This window comes from Rattus norvegicus, chromosome 10, assembly GCF_036323735.1.
Source record: "Rattus norvegicus strain BN/NHsdMcwi chromosome 10, GRCr8, whole genome shotgun sequence".
Classification (NCBI taxonomy): domain Eukaryota; kingdom Metazoa; phylum Chordata; class Mammalia; order Rodentia; family Muridae; genus Rattus; species Rattus norvegicus.
This window is the reverse complement of record NC_086028.1, coordinates 91,574,022-91,589,990: the sequence shown is the minus strand read 5'-3', so window position 1 is coordinate 91,589,990 and position 15,969 is coordinate 91,574,022. Positions and strand designations below refer to the sequence as shown.

The 15,969-nt window shown below is 46.9% G+C and overlaps 1 protein-coding gene across 2 annotated transcripts in view; it reads right to left on the bottom strand.

The window, feature by feature from the left end:
• Positions 1 to 1,339: 1,339 nt before the first annotated feature.
• The window catches only part of Map3k3 (mitogen activated protein kinase kinase kinase 3), a 68,676-nt gene continuing 54,046 nt past the window's right edge, over positions 1,340 to 15,969 (bottom strand). For both annotated transcript variants that reach the window (NM_001107058.3, XM_063269201.1), the window contains 10 exons: positions 14,537 to 14,670; positions 12,145 to 12,218; positions 9,829 to 9,896; positions 9,529 to 9,621; positions 8,705 to 8,896; positions 7,327 to 7,475; positions 6,660 to 6,791; positions 6,045 to 6,174; positions 5,424 to 5,601; positions 1,340 to 4,012 (listed from right to left, as the gene is read on the bottom strand). In NM_001107058.3, coding sequence (NP_001100528.1) covers positions 3,784 to 4,012; positions 5,424 to 5,601; positions 6,045 to 6,174; positions 6,660 to 6,791; positions 7,327 to 7,475; positions 8,705 to 8,896; positions 9,529 to 9,621; positions 9,829 to 9,896; positions 12,145 to 12,218; positions 14,537 to 14,670 — 1,379 coding nt within the window. In that variant the 3' untranslated portion in view covers positions 1,340 to 3,783. The remainder of the gene's footprint in view (positions 4,013 to 5,423; positions 5,602 to 6,044; positions 6,175 to 6,659; positions 6,792 to 7,326; positions 7,476 to 8,704; positions 8,897 to 9,528; positions 9,622 to 9,828; positions 9,897 to 12,144; positions 12,219 to 14,536; positions 14,671 to 15,969) is intronic.

The following is a 15,969-nucleotide window of genomic DNA, read 5'->3' as shown; positions in this document are numbered from 1 at the left end:
TCCTGGCGTTGAAGGGGCTGGATGATGTATTACCTGGAAAAACTGGTCTCTGCCACCTTGGGGTGTTAAGCTGTCAAACCTGAAATCCCACTGTGTACCCTTGTCCCAGAGAAGCCAGGCACACTGACTCGCATCCACACAAACTGTTTTTGGTTTTTGAGACAGGGTTTTGCTGAGTACATAGCTGTGATTGGCTTAGAACTCGGAGATCTGCCTGCCTCTGCTTCCAAAGTGCTGAGATTCAAGGCGTGTGCCTCAGTTCTTCAGAGGTTAACTTACTACACTTGAGTAGAGTGGAGTGCAAAACAGAACCTTTCTGATTTGGCCAAGACCTTGTCTGTCTGCCTTTCTGCTAGCTGATCCTAGCTGTCCAGTTTTCTCCTAGCCCTTTGCCCAGAAATTTGCAAGGAATGATGGGAGTCCATAGACTAGCAAGTGCTGCTAAAGTCCAGTGGCTTCTACCCTTTCTCCTCATTCCTGTCATCTTCCTAGAGCCTCTTCTATGAAGTGGGATGGCATAGCTACTGTGCCAGGATCTCCAGGGGCAAACTGCCCCTCAGAGTTCATGCACACTGAGGGATGACAGCTCACAGCAGAGGAACAAGGCATGTGTGAAGATGCTCCCTCAGTGGAAGTCTGAGTTGTCCTGCCCCGGGCCCTACTGTCCTGACTTCTGCAAACCGCCTATGGGACAGATGAATTGGTGAGCAAGAAGTCAAAGACTGCTAGGCAGTCCAGGCTCTGGTTCTGCTGATGGGCGAATCACTGTGGATTGTTCCTTCAGGTGGGCATTTGGGAAGCAGGCAGTGACAAAGCCTTGGATTTATGGGGACAAGGATGGTCTCTTGCCACAGTCCAGATACAGTGGCTGGGCTATGCATGGTACCACGTGCTTTTAATCCCAGCACTTAGGAGGCAGAGGCAGGTGGATCTCTGAGTTCAAGTCCAGCCTGGTCTACAGAGTGAGCTCCAGGGCAGCAGAGCAACATAGGGAGACCTTGCTTCTGACTGACGTTCTGTAGGAACGGGACCAAGGGAGCCCCTCTGGGCCAGGAAGATAAAAGATGTCATGAATGTCCTAGGAACTCAGCTATTGATACACAGTTCAGATGGACTAGCAGTGCTGTCCCAGTAAAGCACTGGGATAAGAGGGAAGGAGAGGAGAGAGGAACCACCTGGGTTAGCAGTGATGCTTGGCCAAGTCATTCCAGGACCCCACTTTTGGCAGCCATTTCAAGTTCTACTTAGGAGGCCTAAACTTGGTGTTAGGCATTGTATCCAACCCATCCCTGTAAAAATTCCCACCACCACCTTCAACCAAAAGCATGGTCACAGGACCTTCTGATATAAATGATCCCTTTTATTGTTAAGTAATGCACTGGCCTGGCTTTGCACTGCAAGCCCTCAGTCACGATATAGTCAATAACTATGCCTGCAGGTTCTTCTGCACAATCCACAATTCAGACGCACACAGAGCTGGGTGAGTGGGAGGGGCAGGAGGGTGGCGGGCGGCATGCACCTGACCCAGGCCTGGCCCTTCCATATGGGGTTGGCAAAGGCAGATAAACCCCATGGAATGAAGAACAAATGGTGGCACAGAATCTTTGCACAGCAAGCCAAGGGCTGCTAGGAAACTGTCCTTCATAACCTTTGGGTCCAGGCCATCCTGGAGGCCCACAATTCTCTTTTAAATTTGTTAATAAGAGAAAATAAATTAATAGCTTTGGTCCTGAGGATGCTGAACCAGCATGTCCACAGTTTTTGGCACAAAAAAAAAGGGTCTTTTTTTTTTTCCTTTGGAGTGCAGGATTTGTTGACTTACTTTTAAGTTCACTTTAGAAACATTCCCTATGAGGTAATAAGCTCCCCCAAGGGGAGGAATGGGGGAGGAGCTCTGTGAGAGCCTGAACCTGTGACAAGCAGAGTTGTCTCATCTAACATCTTGTCAGCCCACCAAGCTCTATTTCCTCTAGGTTTGGGGGTGTGGATAGGGATAGGCTAAGGGGTGCTACATAGCCAGCAGGATGGGGTCATGGAGAGGCCGAGCTGCCTTTTGGCAGCTTTGGTCTAGAAGAGGGGGCCAGTCCCTACTTTGGGCAAAGGCTGAGGTGGAAGCAGGACTTTGCTCACTGGCTTCAGAGCAGTTAGAGAGTGGCCTAACAGACCCCCAAGGGAAAGGAAATAAAACAAAGGGGCCCAGGCCCAATTGGCACCGTGCAACACACATATCTGCAAAACCAGCTGCTTTCAATTTCTGTTCTCTCTTCAGGAGTCCATCACCGGTAACAGTCTAGAATTGATATATATAAAAACCATCAAATATGGATCTGAGATATAAATTAACAAGTACAAGGCCTCACATTACATGATGGGAAAAGGCTAAAAACAGCGATAGGAACTACATTCATAAAAGTGCATCGTCAACAGACAACGAAGGCTTTGGCTTGTTCTGTGCCCATGGGGACGTGGGCATGGCTGGCAAAGAGATGCCTGGCACTGATCCCCAGCTCCCTGGAGATGCCCACCTGGGCACTGGCTTTTTTTTTTTTTCTTTAATGATAATTCCCAAGAAACTTGGGAATCAGGAGGGAGGAGCTCTAGCAATAGGCACATTTGGAGGGGAAGAAAGGGGCTGGAAGAAAGGACCAGCACCCAGGCTGAGGTAAATATGGCCAACTCTAAGCTGCTCGGAGATAACTTTTTCCCTAACCCCTGCTGGCATCCTCCCCTGTGGGAGGAACAAGGAAATGAGGCTGATGACAAGTGGACAAGGAGGGCTAAGGAACACAGCTGGTGGTTTTGGACATGGTTGTGGCAGCACAAGGACTTTCTGCCCCATGGAGTGGGCTCAGGCCTGACAGATTTGAGATGTAGATAGCCTGAGAGACCCCCCTGCACTTTGCTGAGTTGCCCAGAGCCAGGTGCCCTAACTTGTGTTGTCTACTTTCTCTGCTCCAGTGAGGGAACAGATGGCAGGCCAGGGGTGGAGGCCATCAGCTCTTTCCCATCCAGTCCAAGGCCTAAGCCCACATGGGTCTCCAGAGCTCAGAGGGCAAAGTCTCCAGTTTCAAAACTGGGAACAGCATAAGAGTGACTCCAACCTGTAAAACAGAGACAATTGCATTGACAAGACTGGGTCTCCCCAGTTACTGGAGGCAGCCCCGCTTCTCAGGCCCTGCTTATTGGGGTAGCTCCTCCTTCCCAGGATAAGGCAGCATAGCGTTTGCTTCATTCATCTTTGGTAAGACAGGACTGACACAGCATACCTGGAAGCTTAGTGGGGCAGCCCAAACCTCTACCTCCTGTTGCTGGGGGACGCTGGGCTTTACCTCAGGCTTGTGTGGGCTCATGCAGCCCAGAGATTCTCTGGTGGTCTCCAAACATTGGGAGAGAAACAAAGTAACACTCTGGATGAAGTAACACTATTCATACCCTTGAGTAGGTCCTGTGCCTAGTCCCTCTTGACTTCAGTGCTGTCTGCAGTGTTAGGACACATCTGAGGGCAGGCAGGACCCATGGCAGTCTTACATACTGGTCCCAGCCCTTCCTGCCACACTGAGCTTAGGATGTCAAAGCTCTTGGGTCTTACAGGCTGGAGCTCCCAGTCTTGATGCCAGATCCTGGCTTTGAGTCCCAGCGGCAGATGGGGCACAGACAGACAATGGCTGGGACACTCCACTGGTCCATAGCCTTGCCTGGGAGAAGCAGCAACTTCACTGCGCCGGACAGCAGCCCCTCGCCTGCTCAGCAGGTGGCAGCTGGCAGCAGCATAGCCTTGAGAGCTCAGTACACTAGCTGTGCAAAGTGGTGTGTGAGCAGCTCCTCAGCCGAGGGTCTCTGACGAGCTTCCACAAATATGCGCCTCAGGAAGTCCCTGCCGTGTTCTGAGATGTGAGAGGGCAGCTGAGGATTGGTAGGCTGGGTGGCAATCTTGAAAATGGCAGCCATAGCTTCATACTCTGCCCAAGGTGGTTTCTCTGTCAGCATCTCCACCACGGTACAGCCCAGGCTCCTGGAAGAGAGACCCTTATGTCACCTGTCAGCCAGCTTCAGGCTCTCAGCCACTCTATGCACTGTGATGGAAGGAGGCATCTTTCTCTCATCACACTGAAGACAAAAGGGCCAAGCTAAAGGCTGACAGGGTTACAGACATATGCTGCCATGCAAAGATGTCACTCGGGTACTCACTGTGACTATGAAAGGGGACTGACAGCCTCCAACATAACTATATTAGTTTCCTGTTGGTAAAAATAGTTCCTATTTCCTTGATTTTTGAGTTTCGGGGAGGGGGCTGTCTGCATTTCTTCCTGTCTCTGTTGTGTGAGAGACTGAACCCAAGGCCTTGTGTAAGTAATAGCTACCTCAAGCTATTTCTGTTTCTTGGCTTCTGATTCCCTAACTCCTCCTTCACTAACTCACTCTAACCTGTGTACCCTCTGCCACACCTCCCACTACCCACTCTGACCTGCCCTTCTTTTACAGGACCTCATCATTACCCCATGCCCACCCAGATACTCGAGGATAGTGCCTCACAGTTCCATAAGCCCTGCTGCCATCCATGTAGGTTACATTATAGAGTTAAGTAAGTCAAAAGCAAGCCATTTGGGAACAAGAAGGGGCTAGGTTTACTCGTTTAAGAGCTTTCAGAATATATTCTGTGCTGTGGCTGTGTGAGTGTGAGAGAGTGAGTGTGTGTGTGGCTGTGTGTGGGGGGGTGCAGAAGCGGGCAGGACAAGTGTCTCTCACTAAAATGGAAGGTTAGAGAGCTCTCTGGATCCACATGCCTGCCTCCCAATGCTGGAGTTAGAGGCATGCCTGGCCTTTATGTGGGAGCTAGGGATTTTAACTGAGGTCCTCATACTTTGTACAGCAAGTATTATTACCCATCAAGCCATCCTCCCTAGCCCCAGAACCTGCCTTTCTTTCTTTCCTTCCTTCCTTCCTTCCTTCCTTCCTTCCTTCCTTCCTTCCTTCCTTCCTCCCTCCCTCCCTCCCTTCCTTCTGACATGTTCTCATTACATTATTCCTGGTTTGCTTGGAACTCACTATGTAGACCAGGCTGGCCTTGAACTCACAGAGATCTGACTGCTTCTGCCTTCCCAGTGCTGGGATTAACAGGGTTAACCATTAGGCCCAACCCCAAACCTGCTTCTTAAAAAGACCCATCAAACATGAGAGATTTTGACTCCCATGGTTAAGTCTTTAGCAATAGCCCTTAGTTGCTTGGGGTAAAAGTTCGTTCCATTTGTCAGTGAGCTCTGCATTTATCCCCTCACCCTGCTATAGAATCGATCCCTGGGTGCACCAGCCAACAAGAGTCGGTCCTCAGCCTCTCTTTCTCATACGGTCAAGTCCCCAATCATGTCTGATCCAGAGGTCCTTCAGCTCAGTCAGGGAGATAGATAGCATAACCCACTACTCACCACACATCTGCCTTTCTTCCATAGCCCTCGCCACTGATGACTTCAGGACTCATCCAGTAGGGTGTGCCAGTGACAGAGCGCATGCCTGTCCCTGACATGCAGATGGTTTGCAGGCGTTTGCTGGCCCCAAAATCCCCAAGCTTCACATTCCCAGCCGAGTCTCGGAGGATATTGGCTCCTAAGGCACAAAGGGCAGAGGCTGCTACTTTGCACCTTTCTTTTACTTCCCTATTACCTCCCCTTCCAGGTGCAGAAAGGCCAGAGCCACCACTGACTTAGACATGAGCTGCAGGAAGCCTCCAGAGTCAAGATTTACTTACATTTTGGGCTATTTTCCCCATACTGTTTAACCAATTTGTACACTCATCTTCAATTAAGGAAATAATTGGGATCCTATTTTCCAGAAAGCTCAGAGTGGTTAGTAGTGATTGGTCTACTGGTAACTAATGGTAGTCTTGAACTTAGGTCTCACACTATGTAGGCTTGACTGACCTAGAACTCACAATGCTGACAGGCTGGCCTTAAAGAACACAGGGCTCTGCCTGGGATTAAAGGTTTGCACCACCATGTCTGGCTGGACCTAGGACTTGATGTTTATGCTACAGCTTCCTCTCTACTCACCCTTGATGTCACGATGCACGATCATGTTGCTGTGCAGGTAGGACATGCCCTCCAGGATCTGCCGTGTATACTTGCGGGTCACACTCTCCGTCAGAGCTCCGTAGGCCTTCAACTGGTCTTTTACAGAGCCCTAATAGAACACAAGGAGTCAAGAGAGTGCCCCTGATGGCTGGCTTGTGAGAGGAGACAAGGTTATTTCCAGTCCCCAGTACTGTAGTAGAGCAGGGTTTCATTTGCATGAGTCTCATTTGCATGTATGAGCCACTTCTGTCAGGAGCTGTAAGAAAGCTTGGGGAAAAGTATCAAACAGTCCTTATCTCATGCAAGTGGTAGCAAGTCCAGGGTGAGGGGATCCCCTGTTCTGGGTAAAGGTTTACTTGACATGGACCAGCCCTTCAGGACTCTCAAGTCAGATGGAATCTGGGCCATTTCTCACCTCACACCCTCTCTGTAGCCATAGGAAGGGCCTTTCTGACATCAAGTCCTGCTGTAACTACACATAGTTTCCTAGCTCATGGGATCAGACCCAGGTCAGGAGTGACTCATGCCCACAGCTATTAGCCCTAGGTCAAGCCCTCTTATGTGATTATTTCACATGGATCCAAGGGTACATACCCCTGGCATATACTCCATAAAGATGGTGAGGATCTTCTCAGCACGGTCCCGCAGGCAGCCATAGTACTGCACGATGCGCTCATGCTGCAAGTTCTTCAGCAACTGGATCTCGCACTCCAGAGCACTCACCTCCTAGAGAGGAACCAGTGGTCACCTAGGCACTCAGGGTACAGTTCTGACCACCTAGGGTCAGCTTATCTTGCTGTGTCACAGGGATCTGCTTTGGGAACTTCAGTTGGGAAACAGCAAACTCAACTGTCCAGCCCTCGGCCACAATGCTCAGCAGCCCTTGGGATGCAGTACTCCTTACCCGGAGGAAGGTGGGAGGGAGGGCTATGGAAGCCTAGTTACAGTAACTACTGTATTTGCCTATTCAAACTGAGGTATAGACTATGAGACTCCTACTTCTAAAAGAATAAACGAGTGAGTTCCACAGCTTCCTCCTGGTCATCACATCTCAGTTTGGGTTCCTTGGGACTTTAGCATGGAGGCCGTCCTCCCAGGGGCTCCAGACACTTTGGAACACTGACCCTTTACCCCTTGGCTAGAGCTAAGAGGAACAGCAAAGGAGCCTGAGAAGAAGTTATGGGGAGGTAACTTGTATCACTTCAGGCAAGTTACTCAATAGGTGTTTTGGCTGGAGGTCGGTGCGAGGTGAAGGCCATACCTTGCTAGTCTCAGGACTATCTGGGTCAAACTGAACCTGCTTAGAAGCAAGTTCACGTCCTGTGTCCACATCATAGCATAAGTAGACCCTGCCGAAGGCACCTTGACCCAGGAGCTTCCCCCGACGCCAATTGATGGGAGCACTAGGAGCTATGGAGAACAGCAGGAGAGAGCATCAGAGCATGAACTTTCTGTATCTGGACCCAGCACCATCCATCCCTTCCTTCTCTTGCAGGCCCAAGCCCTTGGTCAACAGGACGTTAAGGACAGAGTCCTGAAAAATAGAAGACTAGTAAAATAGCATTCTGTGCTGATCAACTAACCTTATTTTCAAAGCTCCTATGCATATTTTCTGTCTGTCCATTATGATTTTAAGATAAAGCCTTGGTGTATAACACACATTGGCCTGAGCTCACTATATAACTCAAGCTGGTCTCAAACTTTAGATCTGTCTGCCTCATGGTCCTGAGATTATAGGCAGGCACCACCATGCGTAGCTTGCTCCTAAATATCTGAATATGGCAAGGATGAAGAATAATATGCTTTTGCCAGTTGTGGTGGTGCACTCCAGTAGGATTTGCTGAAGGAAGCAGACGCTGAAGGAAGCAGACGCAGGAGGATCAGATGTTTGAGGTCAGCCTGGGATATACATTTAGGGCTGGAGAGATGGCTCTGGTTAAGAGCACCGACTGCTCTTCCAGAGGTCCTGAGTTTAATTCCCAACAACCACATGGTGGCTCACAACCATTTGTAATGGGATCCGATGCCCTCTTCTGGTGTGTCTGAGGACAGCTACAGTGTACTCACTCTACAGTGTGCTCACATACATAAAATAAATAAATCTTTAAAAAAAATATACTCTCGGGGTTGGGGATTTAGCTCAGTGGTAGAGTGTTTGCCTAGCAAGCTCGGTCCCCAGCTCCAAAAAAAAGAAAAGAAAAAAAAAAAAATATATATATATATATACTCTCTAGCTTAAACATGGGAAAACTAAAGACGAAGAAGAAATGGTTCACCATCCATCCACCCACAGGATCGGGCCTATATTCTAGGGTGTGTTATCTCTTACAAAATTCTCTCAAGAGTGGGAAGGGTGTGCCAGAAGAATGTACCGCAGCTGAGCTCTTGCCTCTGCAGCTAGTCAGCACCCATAGCCCCCTCCTAGTTAGGGACACTGCTCACACTTGGTTGGCACACTTCTTTCCTGGTTCACCATCCATCCACCCACAGGATCGGGCCTATATTCTAGGGTGTGTTATCTCTTACAAAATTCTCTCAAGAGTGGGAAGGGTGTGCCAGAAGAATGTACCGCAGCTGAGCTCTTGCCTCTGCAGCTAGTCAGCACCCATAGCCCCCTCCTAGTTAGGGACACTGCTCACACTTGGTTGGCACACTTCTTTCCTGCACAGTGAGGGCATTTTCACTGTCTGCACTCCGTAGGCGCCCGCGGGGGTCCAAGTACTGCACAGCGGCACCCATGTTCTCGCCATTTGTGCTCAAGGAGCGACTTGAGGGCACCAGAGTGAATAGGTTGCCCTGGTGCCGTCGTATTCGGGGAAACGTTCTTCTGCCTGAAAGGGTACAAGAGTGAGGACAGAACAAGTCAGAGCCTGGCCAACACCCCAGTTGTGAAAAGCAGAGGACAGGGACAACCAGCTCAGGTGCATCCCACCTGCACCCCCACCACCACACCTGATTCATGCCAGAAAGGCTGTCCCAGCCCCCTAAGATCAAGACAAAAGTAGAACTTCGGAAGTTGCTTGGTTCAAGAAGTCTCCAACATAGGGAAGGCATAAGACTGATCCTCAGGCCCAACAAAGAGCCAAACCACAGCTCAAATGTGTGACCTGTTCAGCATTCCACTCCTGATCCCTCTGCCTCAGCTTTAGTCTATTTGTCACTGCCACAGAAGATGACATTAAAGAGATGTACCCTGGACCATACGTGTACTCAAAGGACAACATTTCCAGTGGCAGCATTTTCTTGTACTAACACTCTCAAACCCCATATCTGGTTAGTTCCTTGTATTTTTTGCCTAAAGCCTAGAGCAAAATGCCTCAGGAGTTAAGAGAAAATGTAGAGGCTAGAGCACTTGGTTTCCTTTCCATCCACCCCTAAACCCTCATTTTGTGGTGGTTTTTTCCAGGCAAAATTTGGCCTTGGATCAGCCATCCAGCAGGGGCCAGTATAGATGGCCGCTTACCATCATTGTAGTCTTTATGATGCACAGATACATGGTAACGCCTGGGATAGGTTCCGCCTTTAACTCCTTTATCATAGAGCTGGGTCTCCCGATCTGAGGAAGACAGAACAGTCAGTTTCTAAACCCAGGGTGAATCAAAGTGGATGAGTCACTTAAGCTCCTAAAGCCTCCTGAGACATTACAGTAGAATTTCCAGGAAAATTACTATACAGTTTTGGCTTTCCAATTTAGAGCCATCTATGATCCCAACAAGACACTTCTGCAACCCTGCAGTGCCCACCTAGATTCTGTAAAACTCACCCGAGCATTCCTTTCTGTTGTCTGGGAAGCTCCGGGCTCGGGACATTTGTGATTTCCTGAAAGATGGGCTAGAAAAAATAAAAGACTATAAAATAAACTTCAGTGCCTGTCTAGAGTAGCCAAGAGGGCAGAAGGAAGGGCATCTGAGTGGTTTCCCCTTCCAAATGTTCAGAGAAAGAGGTGGAAAAAAACAGCTCTACCTGAGGCTGGTGTCTAGTGCTCACCACCCTACCTCAGTAGCCTGAGGCCAAAATCAGGAGGGCTACTTCTACCTACTCTACTGAACTCCACCTCAGCTGCTCACCCCTTTTCATTCTTGGGCTTTTCTCTAATCTCTATAGTAGGAGAGGAATGGCAATAACCTAATCAAACCAAACCACCGCAACAAATCAACTTGGCCTAGGCAGTAATAATGAAAACATTGTAGTTTAAACAATGTTTTGTTTAAGGCAGGGTTTTAGCCCTGGCTATTCTGGAACTCACAGAGATCTGCTTGCTTCTGCCCCAAGTGCTGAAATTAAAGGTGTATGCTTTATATTTTACAGACTGAGCTTTCCCTCATTTAATCCTCATACCTCTGTAAATTAGGACAAATAATAAAAGTAATACAGGTACCAGTTATTGAGTAACTGCTGTGTTATTACTAATCAATAACTTATAGGTTAAATATAACACTTCTCTCTATATGCTCAAAGACAGCCAGGAAGCAAGAGTCAATCTTAAGGCCTAGTATGCTACTCCAATTTGTTTGTTTCTGTATCAGACATTCTCTTTTTAGACTACCATCTCATTTTAGAGATGGAGAAACCAAGAACCAGGAGGAAAGTGGGTAAATTAAGCTATCTTTTCTAACATCCAGTTAAATCTGGATGGACCTTGTGGATGTGGATGTGCATGTAAAGAGATTGGCATTTGGTATCTCTCCCTATTGTTCTCCCTCTTATTTTTATTTATTTATTTATTTTTTTGGGTTCTTTTTTTCGGAGCTGGGGACCGAACCCAGGGCCTTGAGCTTCCTAGGTAAGCGCTCTACCACTGAGCTAAATCCCCAGCCCCTCTCCCTCTTATTTTTAGAGGCAGGGTCTCTCACTGAGCCCTGAACTTTTGGACCCGGATGGACTGGATGGCTAGTGAGCCTCAGCTATCCCTCCCATCCCCGCCTCCCTAGCACTGCTTACAGATGTGCAGTGCTGAGCCCAGCTGGTTCACTTGACATCTGGGAGACTGGATTCAGGTTCACAGGCTTGTACATCAAGCACTTTAGGAACCAAGCCATCTTCCTAGTCCTCCAAGTATCTTTTAAGGGTCACAGGTCAGAAACTCTCCAGAAGTTCAGAAGGCTGCCCTGTACTTTCAATCAACTAGACTACCATTCTCCTTTGATTCCCAAAGTTTAGGATCAGTTCCTGTCCTGGCTGAGTCAACCTTGCCTGTGGTAGTGCCTCTTGCCATGGTTATTTGTGCCTTTTGTTCCCTAACTGGAGAGCAAGCTCCAAAGACATCAACATACCAGTGACTATGGGGTGTATTCTGTGACATCTAGAGGACAGTGATTAGTCCACAAAACCAGCGCCTTCATGGACAACTAATCACATGATTAAGAAGGAAGGTATTCCTGTTTCCCACTCCTCAATCCCCAATCAACGAGTTCTTAGCATAAAGAGGTGACAGCTTGCTCCAAAGACCCTTTCAAGCCAGGTTATGGCACATAGGACAATGACGTAGGAAAAGAGAGCTCCAGACCAACCATTTAGTGAGAACTTGTCCCAACAAAGCAAAATAACAAAATAAACCCTTGATACCACTGGGTGAACCATAGAGCCATTTGGCTATATAAAACATTTACTATGCATGTTAGAACAAGTATTTTACACCAAGAGATAAAAGTTAGGCAGTCTGGATATTCTGTTTTCTAATTTCTAGCTTCTGATTCAATCAGAAACATTTGAAAAAAGAAAGACAATGGAAAGACCAATGAGAATCCTGTTTTTCTTTCAAATTTCAACAAACCATTGCTTCTCCATCCAAATCACAGTAACGAGGTAAAAAAATAGGCCGAATGTAGAATGTCTGAAGTCAAACACATAAAGCAATGGGAACAATACAGCCAGCAATAAATGAGCTGTCCTTCCAAACTATTACCAAGCTTATTTTACTGTTTCTAAACACTCCTAGAGTGCTGGGAAATCGAGGGACTCTCTAGAAACAGTTTTCATCCTCGATCTGTGGCTGTATCAGAGACAGACTAGCCAATTCTACTCTTAAAACCGCCCCCAAAATGCCTACTTATTAAGCCAAACCACCACAGCTCCATACCTGTCTGCTGACCTGTCCAAGGATTGGCAGCTTCCTGACAAGGAATTTTCGGCACTGCTCAGGGGATCTAGCATCTGTAAGGCAAGCCACACAATGAGACCAAAGTTTGACTCAAACCCCAGCCAGCTGACTCAGGTAGAGCCAGCATGTGGTCCTTTTTGTCAGAATATGGAGGTGTCTTTGTTTCCCCATGTAGTGGAGGAAGGGTTATAGCGTACCATTCTCCCTTGGTTTGGAAGGCAAGCTTCTAGGATGAAAAAAATACCTGGCTGGCTTCCTTAGGGCTCTGCCAACAGAGCCAAGCACAGGCACTGTTTCTCTTGTTGGCACTCTCTTGGCCCATCAATATTGGTGCCTGGCACTTGATGTGGAATTGCCCTGCATAGGTTTCCAGTGGAGTTTGGGTGGGACCTTAATGCTTCTGTTTCTACTCTATAAATCACAGTTTGTACAGACAAGCATTACCTCAGTTCACAATGAACACTGCAGACCAAGAAAGGTGAAGAGACATAAAACACGGTTAGTGCACAGCTGGTGCCAGAAAAACAAACCCCTAGCTCCTGGCTCTAAAGCAGAAGTAAGAGGTATCTACATAAATTAAAATATTTTTCCAGTCAAATGCAATAACAAAGAACCTACAGAATAGATTTTTTTCTAACCAATCTCCTAAAGGCTTCATTTTTTTCCCCTCTCCTGGACATAGAAGTGGTAAGGATGAAACTGTAGCCTTCAAACTCAGAAAACGGTCATTACTTTATATCCATGGGGGCTGGTTCCAGATTCCTGCGATATCAGAGTCCCTTATATTAAGATTTATTACATATGCTCTAGTCCCTTATATAACAGAATATAGTATTTGTAGGTAACACACATCTTCCTGTATACTGTACATCATCATGATTACTTCTATATAATAATGTAACATAAATGCTGTGGAAAGTTGTTCAATTATATTGTTTAGGGAATGACAAAGAAAAGTCTGTACAGGTTCAATACAGTCAGTAAAAAACCCAGGAAAGAAATCTGAAGCTAAAGGCAGTCCAGCTTACTGCTCTAAACATAAAATTACCTGGAAAGCGTACATACAGAAGAAAGAACATTTAAAAGGCTTCTCACATCCCTTATAGCTTGAATAATTAAAGGTACAGTAATCTGCTTTCTGTAAAAAGCCCACATATGCTGGTATTAAATTGTGTGTGTGGCGCTCACACATGAGTACCGGAGCTCACTGAGCCTAGAAGAGATGGCAGATGCCCGGGAGATGAATACAGGCAATCGTAATCCAGCCGGTATCGCTCACAGGAACCAAATCTGGGTTTTCTACAAGAGCATCAAGAACTCTTATCTGCTATACCATCTTTTCAGCCCACCTCCCTTTTAAGTATTTACTTTTTATTTTTGTTTATGTGTATATATATATTTGTGTGGGGGGAGGGTATGCAATAACCACAAAGGTTAGAAGACAGTGTCAGATCCCCTGCAGCTGGAATTACAGGTAGGAAGAAGGAAAAAAAAAAAAAAAAAAGGCAGAGTTCTTGCCCTTACTCAGTTCATTAATCCAAAGGGTAATTTTTATTAAGGAAGCTACTGGTTAAAAAACTGGCCATCAGAATGGGTTAAGCCACTGTGCAGGACACTTCATAAGTGACCAATGAGTTACTCTTCCCTTGAGTGCAAGTAGAACTGGGACTTAGTTCTAGCCAATAACCTAAGGCAAAGAGAATAGGAATACTCATTCCCGTGATTACATTATGTTGTAGAAGACTCCATCTTTGTAGATTGCAACCTTAGAGCAGCCTTGAAGGCCATGCTATGAGAGGGGTCAATAATAAGGACCTGTAGGCAGCCTCCTAAAGAGTCTGAGAAACTCTGAACAACCTCTAGCAAAGACAAAGGACTACAGTGCTACCAAACACAAGGACTAAATTGTGCTAAGAATCGTAAGCTCAGGAAAGCTCAAGTAGCACCTTGAGTGTAGCCCGGTGAGACCGTGAGAGAATAAACCAGTTTAGTCGTGTTTGGACTTCCTGCCCCACCGTCATATAGCCAATGAGAAACAATCTGTCAGAGGTCAGGGCTGCTCATAAGTAAAACTGCTGATAAACTAAGCACACAATCAGCACAGCACAGTGCTGTTCACAAGGGGCCTAGTGAGAGACCCCAAAGTTGGATTATTACTGAGTGCTCACCTACCACGAGTGAGGTTAAGATATTTAGATCTCATCTTCAAAGGAATAACCCATCTTGGGGCAGAAATGGTCCTCAAAGCACTATGGGATGGGCATCAAATTCCTCAGATCTGTAATGGGATCACTCAGAGTCCCATCAGAATCTTGGACTGACACAAGTCATGGTACACCCTCACACCCCACCCCCACACCCCCATACTCACGCACTGCTCGCTGGTCTCTGGGATGAATTCACCTTCACTATTGATGCTCGTATATGATCCCTGCCGGGCAATGTGCTGTTGTCGCTCAGGTACATAACCAGGGGGAGGAGAGCTTCGGCCAGGGTTCTGGGAGCCTAGAGCACAGAAAGAAGTCCCTTTAACAACAGAGCCAAGATGTAGCACAGAAGAGCAGGGCCAGGTAGAATACTGATCCCAAGAGGTCAGGGATGTAATTTCGATGGTCCTGCAATTCAGCATGTTCAGCTTGAAGAAGCAAACATCATCCCCTTCTTAACTTTCAGAGATGGAGTGGCACTAGAATATACATAAGCAAAAACCATGACTCCAACATGAATCAAAACTAACTCTGTGACGCAAGCTAGATGTCAGCCAGCTTTAAAAAATGCTCTTAGGACCTTGAGATGGCTCAACAGGTGAGCGCACCTGTCACTAAGCATGACACCTAGAGTTCAATCTCCAGGATCTACATGATAGAAGGAGAAATGACTCCTACAAGTTGTCTTCTAACCACACATGCTGTGGCATGCAGGTGTACATGTGTGTATACACACACAATAAATGTAATAAAAAATTTAATGTTCCTATATATTATTCATAATGTCAATTCGCTTGATAATGTCACTGCAGGCACAATTATTTTCTTATTTACTTTACTGGGTTCTTAAATCTACCACCCTTCCAAATCCTGCCTCCACCCTAGTTCCTTCCAACTCCCACACACGAGGTAGGAGAGAAGGTTAAAGGGAAAGGGGCGCACATCTCTTTAAACTACTTCCTGCTGATTAAGGGAGCTGGGTTCCCTGGGGCAAGTCCAGTCTCCGTGGTCATCAGGCTCTCCAACAAGCAATCAGCAATGCGGGAGCAGCAGCAGCCCAGGCTTTCTTGGAGCTTCCCCACTAATACCCTCTGAAGAGTATCCAGACTTCCAAACATAAACTGTCTGCACCTGTCAGAAACTGTAACCTTCCTACAGCAGGAGACAACCATGGTCAATGGCTGTGGAGAAAGAGCAGCCCTTATCCCAAACCTGGGATTAGAACAGAAACATATCAACTAACCAGAATTCTCACTGAATGCTACATCTTTCTCTTTCTCCCTTTTTGGCACCAATGCCTCACCCTCCTATCCAAGGAAGAACCTAGGAAAATGATCAGTTCAATTCTCTATACATATAATTGGGAGATACATTGCAAGCCTTGAAACTCTAAATAATACCAAACCCTGTGTGTATGGAGGGGGAACAAAAGTTTAATGTATAAGAGATTACTAACTAGCTGGCATATGGGTGTATTCCTATAATTCCAGGACTCGGAAATAGGAGCACAGAAACTGAGCTCAGGACTACCATAAGATATGTACCAAAAAAGACCAAAACCAAACAAACATAAAAAACCCACTAAGGCTAGGAATGT